A 14,158-nucleotide genomic window follows, 5' to 3' on the forward strand; every position below is an offset into this window, starting at 1 on the left:
GAGTTTCGGCTGGAGAGTGCGTGCGGACCTGTTAGATAGCAGGCGTGTGTGAGTCCTGCATCTGTATGATACAAATGTGTGTAAAATGATACCGGGTGCTGTAATCACTCATCTGGTTACGTTATTACATTGACCACCCCCCCCCCGACCCAAAAGAAAGGACGTATTATTGGCTTCCCCTAATTTTCTCCCCACGCCACGCTACTGCTACAGAGGAGGCATTGTTCAGTCCAACCGTCCTTTTGCAGAGCTTGTGGGCAGAAAGACTACATTAGAGGTCAACATATTTATTCCTGCAATATCTACCTGTCCTGTTTTTAACCTATTGTGCAAATCATTAAAGTGGTTATCCCAAAATTAGAGATGTTACAAACTACTATTTTAACCAAAAGATTAGATGACATAAGGAACTTGTGTATGATATCCCATACAACTATTCAGGTGTCAGAGCTGCAAAAAGCAATACTGTACAAAGTTAACAAAATAAAATGATAATGCAGACTTGCTGTTGGAGGGTTTGATAACTTCCTATTTAAGGTTTGATAACTTCCTATTTAAGGTTTGATAACTTCCTATTTAAGGTTTGATAACTTCCTATTTAAGGTTTAATAACTTCCTATTTAAGGTTTAATAACTTCCTATTTAAGGTTTAATAACTTCCTGTTGGAGGCTTTAATAACTTCCTGTTGGAGGCTTTAATAACTTCCTATTGGAGGCTTTAATAACTTCCTATTGGAGGGTTTAATAACTTCCTGTTGGAGGCTTTAATAACTTCCTATTGGAGGGTTTAATAACTTCCTATTGGAGGGTTTAATAACTTCCTGTTGGAGGCTTTAATAACTTCCTGTTGGAGGCTTTAATAACTTCCTATTGGAGGGTTTAATAACTTCCTGTTGGAGGCTTTAATAACTTCCTATTGGAGGCTTTAATAACTTCCTGTTGGAGGGTTTAATAACTTCCTATTGGAGGCTTTAATAACTTCCTATTGGAGGCTTTAATAACTTCCTATTGGAGGCTTTAACAACTTCCTGTTGGAGGCTTTAATACCTTCCTATTGGAGGCTTTAATAACTTCCTATTGGAGGCTTTAACAACTTCCTATTGGAGGCTTTAACAACTTCCTGTTGGAGGCTTTAATAACTTCCTGTTGGAGGCTTTAATAACTTCCTATTGGAGGCTTTAACAACTTCCTGTTGGAGGCTTTAATAACTTCCTGTTGGAGGCTTTAACAACTTCCTGTTGGAGGCTTTAACAACTTCCTGTTGGAGGCTTTAACAACTTCCTGTTGGAGGCTTTAACAACTTCCTATTGGAGGCTTTAACAACTTCCTATTGGAGGCTTTAACAACTTCCTGTTGGAGGCTTTAACAACTTCCTATTGGAGGCTTTAACAACTTCCTGTTGGAGGCTTTAACAACTTCCTGTTGGAGGCTTTAATAACTTCCTATTGGAGGCTTTAACAACTTCCTATTGGAGGCTTTAACAACTTCCTATTGGAGGCTTTAATAACTTCCTATTGGAGGGTTTAATAACTTCCTATTGGAGGGTTTAATAACTTCCTATTGGAGGGTTTAATAACTTCCTATTGGAGGGTTTAATAACTTCCTATTGGAGGCTTTAACAACTTCATATTTAAGGTTTAATAACTTCCTGTTGGAGGCTTTAATAACTTCCTGTTTAAGGTTTAATAACTTCCTATTGGAGGGTTTAATAACTTCCTGTTGGAGGCTTTAATAACTTCCTATTTAAGGTTTGATAACTTCCTGTTGGAGGGCTTGATAACTTCCTATTTAAGGTTTAATAACTTCCTATTGGAGGATTAATGTCTTCCTGTTGGAGGGGTTGATAACTTCATGTTGGGGGGGTTGATAACTTCCTGTTGGGGGGTTGATAACTTCCTGTTGGGGGGTTGATAACTTCCTGTTGGGGGGTTGATAACTTCCTGTTGGGGGGTTGATAACTTCCTGTTGGGGGGTTGATAACTTCCTGTTGGAGGGGTTGATAACTTCATGTTGGGGGGGTTGATAACTTCCTGTTGGGGGGGTTGATAACTTCCTGTTGGGGGGTTGATAACTTCCTGTTGGGGGGTTGATAACTTCCTGTTGGGGGGTTGATAACTTCCTGTTGGGGGGGTTGATAACTTCCTGTTGGAGGGGTTGATAACTTCCTGTTGGAGGCTTTAACAACTTCCTATTGGAGGCTTTAACAACTTCCTATTGGAGGCTTTAACAACTTCCTGTTGGAGGCTTTAATAACTTCCTGTTGGAGGCTTTAATAACTTCCTATTGGAGGCTTTAACAACTTCCTGTTGGAGGCTTTAATAACTTCCTGTTGGAGGCTTTAACAACTTCCTGTTGGAGGCTTTAACAACTTCCTGTTGGAGGCTTTAACAACTTCCTGTTGGAGGCTTTAATAACTTCCTATTGGAGGCTTTAACAACTTCCTATTGGAGGCTTTAACAACTTCCTATTGGAGGCTTTAATAACTTCCTATTGGAGGGTTTAATAACTTCCTATTGGAGGGTTTAATAACTTCCTATTGGAGGGTTTAATAACTTCCTATTGGAGGGTTTAATAACTTCCTATTGGAGGCTTTAACAACTTCATATTTAAGGTTTAATAACTTCCTGTTGGAGGCTTTAATAACTTCCTGTTTAAGGTTTAATAACTTCCTATTGGAGGGTTTAATAACTTCCTGTTGGAGGCTTTAATAACTTCCTATTTAAGGTTTGATAACTTCCTGTTGGAGGGCTTGATAACTTCCTATTTAAGGTTTAATAACTTCCTATTGGAGGATTAATGTCTTCCTGTTGGAGGGGTTGATAACTTCCTGTTGGAGGGGTTGATAACTTCATGTTGGAGGGGTTGATAACTTCATGTTGGAGGGGTTGATAACTTCCTGTTGGAGGGGTTGATAACTTCCTGTTGGGGGGTTGATAACTTCCTGTTGGGGGGGTTGATAACTTCCTGTTGGAGGGGTTGATAACTTCCTGTTGGAGGGGTTGATAACTTCCTGTTGGAGGGGTTGATAACTTCCTGTTGGGGGGGTTGATAACTTCCTGTTGGGGGGGTTGATAACTTCCTGTTGGAGGGGTTGATAACTTCCTGTTGGGGGGGTTGATAACTTCCTGTTGGAGGGGTTGATAACTTCATGTTGGAGGGTTTTCTAACCCTCTCCCACTCCCCACTTGTTAGTTTGAAATTGACCCTAAACCACAGGACTATTCTCTGTCTGCAGAACATGGCCGACTGCTTCCTGGACGGAGACATGCCTCTGGACTCCTTCATCGACTCGTACCAGAGCAACAGGAAGCTGGCCCACCTGCGGAGGGTGAAGATCGAGAAGCTTCAGGAGATGGTGATGAACGGCCATCGGCTCCCCACGGTCCCAAACTCTCGATCTCAGGACGTTCCTTCGTCTGTCGCCTCGCTGATTAACGGCAGCAGCGGATCGTCTCCCACTGCTCAGCCCAGGAGGAAAAACCCTCCGTCCCAACCGGCGCCAATTCTCAACCAATATCCCGCCGCCGAACTGCCTGCTGTCTACTCTCCGTACCCGCCGATTCCTCCCAGAACGGGTCAACCTTTCCCCAACGTCTCCTCTGGATACCCCGCCCACTTCATGTCTCAGTACCCCCCCGCCGTGCCTCAGAGGCCCGCCCCTCGTCTGGCCCCGACGCCCGGCTTCATCATGCAGTAAACAACACTCTTGACTTTTTAATCACTTTACTGGAAAAACTCCTTGAGAACTATTTTTCTACGACGCCTTCTCGGGGGAAATCGCGGGAAACAAGGCGGACGTGCAGCGGCTGGTCGGGTCGGCTGAAGCAGATCTTATCCCCGAAAAAGTGGATTTTCTTTTGCGCTCACTCCCATTATCTTAACACTCCAGATCGGCCTCGCTGCCCTGCGTCCCTCCAGAGGAAGCGCAGGAGGATCTTTCTCTCAGCACCTTTCAAACAAGCTTTTCCAGAGCACAGTTAAAAATAAAAGATTTGATTTCCACCCGCAGCATAATGAATCGGCGGTATATGCAAACAAGGAGAGACCCTAATTACTGTGCAGGCTTCAGGAGAATCTGCATCTATGCTGTGATTTTACTTTCTCTTTTTTATTCTAAATTCACAAGGTACATAGGAACATATTGAAGCTTCTTTTCTATAAAATATAGTACTAATGGAGTTAATATTAGACTGATATTAACGTGTGTGAAGGTGTTTCTTCTCGGGGTGTCTCCTGGTCCAAGAGGGCCGAGCGTTGACCTCAGAAGTCAAAGGGAGTGGAAGAAGAGACGATGAACTGTCGTAGTAATCGAGGAGGCAGCCTCGTGCTAAATGAAGGATTTTGTATAGCCATACTGATGTTCTCCGTGGGTTCTTGTCATCCTGCAGCACTCTTTATACTTCCTCTGTCTTAAGGTGCGTTCACAACCGGACGTGGAGCGAATGTTTGCCTTTAAAGTTTGACCGCGGCATCGTTGGTGTTTACTCGCGTCACTCAAAGTAGATGCGCTGTCGAGGAGGCGGGGCTTATCTCCATATAGATACCAACACTAACATAATATGCCATGGTGTAAATGTAATGCACAAAATGATGCTGGAATAACATCATACTGATATCGATGCATGTAATGGATATCGATCAGGCTATGCTAAGCTACCGTAGCAGATTCTCTGTCCCGCTCAAAATAACATCATACAGACAATAATAACGCACAGACTGTATTTGCCGTGGACCGTCTGTGGTTTGTACACTTTGGAAAACACTGATATTTCTCCCGTTTCTGAACAAGTAGGAGGAAATGTGTGCTAACCGCTAACGGCTAACGGCTGCTGTATGGTTGTATGTGTCAACAACGGCAGAAACGACCGATGGAGATTCTCACCGCTGATTGGCTTATTTGTAAAAATAGTCAACCAAATGTATCGCTGGAGTTGAACAATTTAAGTCTTATGAATACAGCGTAGCCATATCATCAGTTTCATTAGCGCCGCTGTCTTTTCGTTGACTTTAAATGCTAAATATTCGCTCCCCGTCCGTTGTGAACGCTCCGTTAACGTTGGGATTGGAGATTGGTGCCAACAGCTCTTTGGATCTCATCTGGTTCTGTCACCGAGCACCAAAGATCACTCCAAACTTTTTTTATTTTAAGTGAGACATGTAATCAAACCATTGTTCCCAACATATCTGTGTGTTGCTCGAACACTCTTTTTGTAAAGCGAGACATTGTTTTCTTCAGGAGGAACTTGCCAGGTCCACCAGGCTTTGGGAGGAAATGTTGTTTTTTGTTTTGAAAATCACTCCCGACGCTGTGCACTGTTGAAGAGCCGCGAGTGCCTACACTTGAAGTATCACGCCCTGCTGACTGCTCCATGTCAGATCGACCCCATCAACCACAAACTTTCTGAGCATTCGGTGTCTTCATCCTCCTGCTACTGATCTCCTGTTCCACCAGATGGCAGAAACAAGGCGGTCTGACGGTGCTTCTTTCCCATTCCTCCTCCATAGAGTGGTGCAGGAATGAGTCCTACAACCCTGAAAGGAGTCATAACTTTTATCACTTCCTGTTCCCTTGTTTGGATGTCAATTGTTTTGGATAAATAAGATCTATGGTTAACATATTGACAGCACTTTTTTAGTAGTTGAAGCATAAATGCAATCTCCAGAAGTAGAAAACGAACGTGATGCTATAAAGGAACTACAGCACGGTCACCACCGCTAAGCTAAAGGTGGCTAATGTTAAGTTATAGCCCAACATTAGCCACCTTTAGCTTAGCGGTGGTGAAGTCATGTGACCGTGCTGTAGTTCCTTTATAGCCCAACATTAGCCACCTTTAGCTTAGCGGTGGTGACGTGCAGTCATGTGATCGTGCTGTAGTTCCTTTATAGCCTAGCGTTAGCCACCTTTAGCTTAGCGGTGGTGACGTGAAGTCATGTGATCGTGCTGTAGTTCCTTTATAGCCTAGCGTTAGCCACCTTTAGCTTAGCGGTGGTGACGTGAAGTCATGTGATCGTGCTGTAGTTCCTTTATAGCCTAGCGTTAGCCACCTTTAGCTTAGCGGTGGTGACGTGAAGTCATGTGATCGTGCTGTAGTTAGCCTAGCGTTAGCTTTGTACTCCAGAAATCATAAAGTGGTTTTAATATGTGGAGATTATCCTGCTGAACTAAACAAGGGACATGCTGCATTCAGGGTCCACTACAAAAATAGGTCATCCCTGCACCACTCTGAAACATCGAGGTTTGCATGTGTTGTGCTGTTTTTTTTCTTTTTTAATGATTGGTGAAATAACAGTGCTCTGAAAAGTTTTGTGTCATATCTTGGTGATCAATCAGTGATGAATCGTCACGATTAAGCATTTAACGACCAACTAATGGATAACTCTTCTGTGCATGGCCTTCGCTCTTCGTTTCCAGTCTGAAGATCCCTCTTACCTCTTACCTTTTTGTTTCTCGTCTAGCCGTTGAGCTGTACGTTTGAACTGATCCTCTCTCCATGGTTTTATATGTGGTTGGTGACATTCTCAGTGTAATGTTGTAGGTGTTTACTTATAATGAATGTTTAAGTGGAATTTAATGCTATTTTCAAGTTCAATAAATCTCAATTTTTTTTATCTGCTTTCTTCCAGTTGCTTTTTTTCACATGAGGGAGATATTTAAATATAATAAAATGAATGTTGGAATATAATTTACAGTCACTTGCTCCCCGTCCAATCAGAGAGGCCGGTCATCATGCGTCAAATAACTTGATAACTTCCTGTTGGAGGGCTTGATAACTTCCTATTTAAGGTTTAATAACTTCCTATTTAAGGTTTAATAACTTCCTATTGGAGGATTAATGACTTCCTGTTGGAGGGGTTGATAACTTCATGTTGGAGGGGTTGATAACTTCCTGTTGGGGGGTTGATAACTTCCTGTTGGGGGGTTGATAACTTCCTGTTGGGGGGTTGATAACTTCCTGTTGGAGGGGTTGATAACTTCATGTTGGAGTGTTTTCTAACCCTCTCCCACTCCCCACTTGTTAGTTTGAAATTGACCCTAAACCACAGGACTATTCTCTGTCTGCAGAACATGGCCGACTGCTTCCTGGACGGAGACATGCCTCTGGACTCCTTCATCGACTCGTACCAGAGCAACAGGAAGCTGGCCCACCTGCGGAGGGTGAAGATCGAGAAGCTTCAGGAGATGGTGATGAACGGCCATCGGCTCCCCACGGTCCCAAACTCTCGATCTCAGGACGTTCCTTCATCTGTCGCCTCGCTGATTAACGGCAGCAGCGGATCGTCTCCCACTGCTCAGCCCAGGAGGAAAAACCCTCCGTCCCAACCGGCGCCAATTCTCAACCAATATCCCGCCGCCGAACTGCCTGCTGTCTACTCTCCGTACCCGCCGATTCCTCCCAGAACGGGTCAACCTTTCCCCAACGTCTCCTCTGGATACCCCGCCCACTTCATGTCTCAGTACCCCCCCGCCGTGCCTCAGAGGCCCGCCCCTCGTCTGGCCCCGACGCCCGGCTTCATCATGCAGTAAACAACACTCTTGACTTTTTAATCACTTTACTGGAAAAACTCCTTGAGAACTATTTTTCTACGACGCCTTCTCGGGGGAAATCGCGGGAAACAAGGTGGACGTGCAGCGGCTGGTCGGGTCGGCTGAAGCAGATCTTATCCCCGAAAAAGTGGATTTTCTTTTGCGCTCACTCCCATTATCTTAACACTCCAGATCGGCCTCGCTGCCCTGCGTCCCTCCAGAGGAAGCGCAGGAGGATCTTTCTCTCAGCACCTTTCAAACAAGCTTTTCCAGAGCACAGTTAAAAATAAAAGATTTGATTTCCACCCGCAGCATAATGAATCGGCGGTATATGCAAACAAGGAGAGACCCTAATTACTGTGCAGGCTTCAGGAGAATCTGCATCTATGCTGTGATTTTACTTTCTCTTTTTTATTCTAAATTCACAAGGTACATAGGAACATATTGAAGCTTCTTTTCTATAAAATATAGTACTAATGGAGTTAATATTAGACTGATATTAACGTGTGTGAAGGTGTTTCTTCTCGGGGTGTCTCCTGGTCCAAGAGGGCCGAGCGTTGACCTCAGAAGTCAAAGGGAGTGGAAGAAGAGACGATGAACTGTCGTAGTAATCGAGGAGGCAGCCTCGTGCTAAATGAAGGATTTTGTATAGCCATACTGATGTTCTCCGTGGGTTCTTGTCATCCTGCAGCACTCTTTATACTTCCTCTGTCTTAAGGTGCATTCACAACCGGACGTGGAGCGAATGTTTGCCTTTAAAGTTTGACCGCGGCATCGTTGGTGTTTACTCGCGTCACTCAAAGTAGATGCGCTGTCGAGGAGGCGGGGCTTATCTCCATATAGATACCAACACTAACATAATATGCCATGGTGTAAATGTAATGCACAAAATGATGCTGGAATAACATCATACTGATATCGATGCATGTAATGGATATCGATCAGGCTATGCTAAGCTACCGTAGCAGATTCTCTGTCCCGCTCAAAATAACATCATACAGACAATAATAACGCACAGACTGTATTTGCCGTGGACCGTCTGTGGTTTGTACACTTTGGAAAACACTGATATTTCTCCCGTTTCTGAACAAGTAGGAGGAAATGTGTGCTAACCGCTAACGGCTAACGGCTGCTGTATGGTTGTATGTGTCAACAACGGCAGAAACGTCCGATGGAGATTCTCACCGCTGATTGGCTTATTTGTAAAAAATAGTCAACCAAATGTATCGCTGGAGTTGAACAATTTAAGTCTTATGAATACAGCGTAGCCATATCATCAGTTTCATTAGCGCCGCTGTCTTTTCGTTGACTTAAATGCTAAATATTCGCTCCCCGTCCGTTGTGAACGCTCCGTTAACGTTGGGATTGGAGATTGGTGCCAACAGCTCTTTGGATCTCATCTGGTTCTGTCACCGAGCACCAAAGATCACTCCAAACTTTTTTTATTTTAAGTGAGACATGTAATCAAACCATTGTTCCCAACATATCTGTGTGTTGCTCGAACACTCTTTTTGTAAAGCGAGACATTGTTTTCTTCAGGAGGAACTTGCCAGGTCCACCAGGCTTTGGGAGGAAATGTTGTTTTTGTTTTGAAAATCACTCCCGACGCTGTGCACTGTTGAAGAGCCGCGAGTGCCTACACTTGAAGTATCACGCCCTGCTGACTGCTCCATGTCAGATCGACCCCATCAACCACAAACTTTCTGAGCATTCGGTGTCTTCATCCTCCTGCTACTGATCTCCTGTTCCACCAGATGGCAGAAACAAGGCGGTCTGACGGTGCTTCTTTCCCATTCCTCCTCCATAGAGTGGTGCAGGAATGAGTCCTACAACCCTGAAAGGAGTCATAACTTTTATCACTTCCTGTTCCCTTGTTTGGATGTCAATTGTTTTGGATAAATAAGATCTATGGTTAACATATTGACAGCACTTTTTTAGTAGTTGAAGCATAAATGCAATCTCCAGAAGTAGAAAACGAACGTGATGCTATAAAGGAACTACAGCACGGTCACCACCGCTAAGCTAAAGGTGGCTAATGTTAAGTTATAGCCCAACATTAGCCACCTTTAGCTTAGCGGTGGTGAAGTCATGTGACCGTGCTGTAGTTCCTTTATAGCCCAACATTAGCCACCTTTAGCTTAGCGGTGGTGACGTGAAGTCATGTGATCGTGCTGTAGTTCCTTTATAGCCTAGCGTTAGCCACCTTTAGCTTAGCGGTGGTGACGTGAAGTCATGTGATCGTGCTGTAGTTCCTTTATAGCCTAGCGTTAGCCACCTTTAGCTTAGCGGTGGTGACGTGAAGTCATGTGATCGTGCTGTAGTTCCTTTATAGCCTAGCGTTAGCCACCTTTAGCTTAGCGGTGGTGACGTGAAGTCATGTGATCGTGCTGTAGTTAGCCTAGCGTTAGCTTTGTACTCCAGAAATCATAAAGTGGTTTTAATATGTGGAGATTATCCTGCTGAACTAAACAAGGGACATGCTGCATTCAGGGTCCACTACAAAAATAGGTCATCCCTGCACCACTCTGAAACATCGAGGTTTGCATGTGTTGTGCTGTTTTTTTTTTTTTTTAATGATTGGTGAAATAACAGTGCTCTGAAAAGTTTTGTGTCATATCTTGGTGATCAATCAGTGATGAATCGTCACGATTAAGCATTTAACGACCAACTAATGGATAACTCTTCTGTGCATGGCCTTCGCTCTTCGTTTCCAGTCTGAAGATCCCTCTTACCTCTTACCTTTTTGTTTCTCGTCTAGCCGTTGAGCTGTACGTTTGAACTGATCCTCTCTCCATGGTTTTATATGTGGTTGGTGACATTCTCAGTGTAATGTTGTAGGTGTTTACTTATAATGAATGTTTAAGTGGAATTTAATGCTATTTTCAAGTTCAATAAATCTCAATTTTTTTTATCTGCTTTCTTCCAGTTGCTTTTTTTCACATGAGGGAGATATTTAAATATAATAAAATGAATGTTGGAATATAATTTACAGTCACTTGCTCCCCGTCCAATCAGAGAGGCCGGTCATCATGCGTCAAATAACTTGATAACTTCCTGTTGGAGGGCTTGATAACTTCCTATTTAAGGTTTAATAACTTCCTATTTAAGGTTTAATAACTTCCTATTGGAGGATTAATGACTTCCTGTTGGAGGGGTTGATAACTTCATGTTGGAGGGGTTGATAACTTCCTGTTGGGGGGTTGATAACTTCCTGTTGGGGGGTTGATAACTTCCTGTTGGGGGGGTTGATAACTTCCTGTTGGAGGGGTTGATAACTTCATGTTGGAGTGTTTTCTAACCCTCTCCCACTCCCCACTTGTTAGTTTGAAATTGACCCTAAACCACAGGACTATTCTCTGTCTGCAGAACATGGCCGACTGCTTCCTGGACGGAGACATGCCTCTGGACTCCTTCATCGACTCGTACCAGAGCAACAGGAAGCTGGCCCACCTGCGGAGGGTGAAGATCGAGAAGCTTCAGGAGATGGTGATGAACGGCCATCGGCTCCCCACGGTCCCAAACTCTCGATCTCAGGACGTTCCTTCATCTGTCGCCTCGCTGATTAACGGCAGCAGCGGATCGTCTCCCACTGCTCAGCCCAGGAGGAAAAACCCTCCGTCCCAACCGGCGCCAATTCTCAACCAATATCCCGCCGCCGAACTGCCTGCTGTCTACTCTCCGTACCCGCCGATTCCTCCCAGAACGGGTCAACCTTTCCCCAACGTCTCCTCTGGATACCCCGCCCACTTCATGTCTCAGTACCCCCCCGCCGTGCCTCAGAGGCCCGCCCCTCGTCTGGCCCCGACGCCCGGCTTCATCATGCAGTAAACAACACTCTTGACTTTTTAATCACTTTACTGGAAAAACTCCTTGAGAACTATTTTTCTACGACGCCTTCTCGGGGGAAATCGCGGGAAACAAGGTGGACGTGCAGCGGCTGGTCGGGTCGGCTGAAGCAGATCTTATCCCCGAAAAAGTGGATTTTCTTTTGCGCTCACTCCCATTATCTTAACACTCCAGATCGGCCTCGCTGCCCTGCGTCCCTCCAGAGGAAGCGCAGGAGGATCTTTCTCTCAGCACCTTTCAAACAAGCTTTTCCAGAGCACAGTTAAAAATAAAAGATTTGATTTCCACCCGCAGCATAATGAATCGGCGGTATATGCAAACAAGGAGAGACCCTAATTACTGTGCAGGCTTCAGGAGAATCTGCATCTATGCTGTGATTTTACTTTCTCTTTTTTATTCTAAATTCACAAGGTACATAGGAACATATTGAAGCTTCTTTTCTATAAAATATAGTACTAATGGAGTTAATATTAGACTGATATTAACGTGTGTGAAGGTGTTTCTTCTCGGGGTGTCTCCTGGTCCAAGAGGGCCGAGCGTTGACCTCAGAAGTCAAAGGGAGTGGAAGAAGAGACGATGAACTGTCGTAGTAATCGAGGAGGCAGCCTCGTGCTAAATGAAGGATTTTGTATAGCCATACTGATGTTCTCCGTGGGTTCTTGTCATCCTGCAGCACTCTTTATACTTCCTCTGTCTTAAGGTGCATTCACAACCGGACGTGGAGCGAATGTTTGCCTTTAAAGTTTGACCGCGGCATCGTTGGTGTTTACTCGCGTCACTCAAAGTAGATGCGCTGTCGAGGAGGCGGGGCTTATCTCCATATAGATACCAACACTAACATAATATGCCATGGTGTAAATGTAATGCACAAAATGATGCTGGAATAACATCATACTGATATCGATGCATGTAATGGATATCGATCAGGCTATGCTAAGCTACCGTAGCAGATTCTCTGTCCCGCTCAAAATAACATCATACAGACAATAATAACGCACAGACTGTATTTGCCGTGGACCGTCTGTGGTTTGTACACTTTGGAAAACACTGATATTTCTCCCGTTTCTGAACAAGTAGGAGGAAATGTGTGCTAACCGCTAACGGCTAACGGCTGCTGTATGGTTGTATGTGTCAACAACGGCAGAAACGTCCGATGGAGATTCTCACCGCTGATTGGCTTATTTGTAAAAATAGTCAACCAAATGTATCGCTGGAGTTGAACAATTTAAGTCTTATGAATACAGCGTAGCCATATCATCAGTTTCATTAGCGCCGCTGTCTTTTCGTTGACTTTAAATGCTAAATATTCGCTCCCCGTCCGTTGTGAACGCTCCGTTAACGTTGGGATTGGAGATTGGTGCCAACAGCTCTTTGGATCTCATCTGGTTCTGTCACCGAGCACCAAAGATCACTCCAAACTTTTTTTATTTTAAGTGAGACATGTAATCAAACCATTGTTCCCAACATATCTGTGTGTTGCTCGAACACTCTTTTTGTAAAGCGAGACATTGTTTTCTTCAGGAGGAACTTGCCAGGTCCACCAGGCTTTGGGAGGAAATGTTGTTTTTTGTTTTGAAAATCACTCCCGACGCTGTGCACTGTTGAAGAGCCGCGAGTGCCTACACTTGAAGTATCACGCCCTGCTGACTGCTCCATGTCAGATCGACCCCATCAACCACAAACTTTCTGAGCATTCGGTGTCTTCATCCTCCTGCTACTGATCTCCTGTTCCACCAGATGGCAGAAACAAGGCGGTCTGACGGTGCTTCTTTCCCATTCCTCCTCCATAGAGTGGTGCAGGAATGAGTCCTACAACCCTGAAAGGAGTCATAACTTTTATCACTTCCTGTTCCCTTGTTTGGATGTCAATTGTTTTGGATAAATAAGATCTATGGTTAACATATTGACAGCACTTTTTTAGTAGTTGAAGCATAAATGCAATCTCCAGAAGTAGAAAACGAACGTGATGCTATAAAGGAACTACAGCACGGTCACCACCGCTAAGCTAAAGGTGGCTATGTTTAAGTTATAGCCCAACATTAGCCACCTTTAGCTTAGCGGTGGTGAAGTCATGTACCGTGCTGTAGTTCTTATGCCACATTAGCCACCTTTAGCTTAGCGGTGGTGAGTCCAGTGATCTGCTGTAGTTCCTTTATACTAGTTAGCCACCTTTAGCTTAGCGGTGGTGACGTGAAGTCATGTGATCGTGCTGTAGTTCCTTTATAGCCTAGCGTTAGCCACCTTTAGCTTAGCGGTGGTGACGTGAAAGTCATGTGATCGTGCTGTAGTCCTTTATAGCCTAGCGTTAGCCACCTTTAGCTTAGCGGTGGTGACGTGAAGTCATGTGATCGTGCTGTAGTTAGCCTAGCGTTAGCTTGTACTCCAGAAATCATAAAGTGGTTTTAATATGTGGAGATTATCCTGCTGAACTAACAAGGGACATGCTGCATTCAGGGTCCACTACAAAAATAGGTCATCCCTGCACCACTCTGAAACATCGAGGTTTGCATGTGTTGTGCTGTTTTCTTTTTTTTTTAATGATTGGTGAAATAACAGTGCTCTGAAAAGTTTTGTGTCATATCTTGGTGATCAATCAGTGATGAATCGTCACGATTAAGCATTTAACGACCAACTAATGGATAACTCTTCTGTGCATGGCCTTCCCTCTTCGTTTCCAGTCTGAAGATCCCTCTTACCTCTTACCTTTTTGTTTCTCGTCTAGCCGTTGAGCTGTACGTTTGAACTGATCCTCTCTCCATGGTTTTATATGTGGTTGGTGACATTCTC

General features: G+C 44.3%; 1 protein-coding gene and 2 pseudogenes across 1 annotated transcript in view; all 3 read left to right on the forward strand.

The window, feature by feature from the left end:
• The window catches only part of vps37ba (VPS37B subunit of ESCRT-I a), a 57,234-nt gene extending 50,625 nt beyond the window's left edge, over positions 1 to 6,609 (forward strand). The window contains exon 4 of the mRNA XM_034079298.2: positions 3,236 to 6,609. Coding sequence (XP_033935189.1) covers positions 3,236 to 3,697 — 462 coding nt within the window. The 3' untranslated portion in view covers positions 3,698 to 6,609. The remainder of the gene's footprint in view (positions 1 to 3,235) is intronic.
• A 345-nt stretch (positions 6,610 to 6,954) lies between these two features.
• On the forward strand, positions 6,955 to 10,436 carry LOC117443322 (vacuolar protein sorting-associated protein 37B pseudogene; annotated as a pseudogene).
• A 344-nt stretch (positions 10,437 to 10,780) lies between these two features.
• LOC117443321 (vacuolar protein sorting-associated protein 37B pseudogene) lies at positions 10,781 to 13,381 on the forward strand (annotated as a pseudogene).
• Positions 13,382 to 14,158: the final 777 nt, after the last annotated feature.

Source organism: Pseudochaenichthys georgianus, unplaced genomic scaffold (assembly GCF_902827115.2).
Source record: "Pseudochaenichthys georgianus unplaced genomic scaffold, fPseGeo1.2 scaffold_583_arrow_ctg1, whole genome shotgun sequence".
In the NCBI taxonomy this organism is placed as follows: Eukaryota; Metazoa; Chordata; class Actinopteri; order Perciformes; family Channichthyidae; genus Pseudochaenichthys; species Pseudochaenichthys georgianus.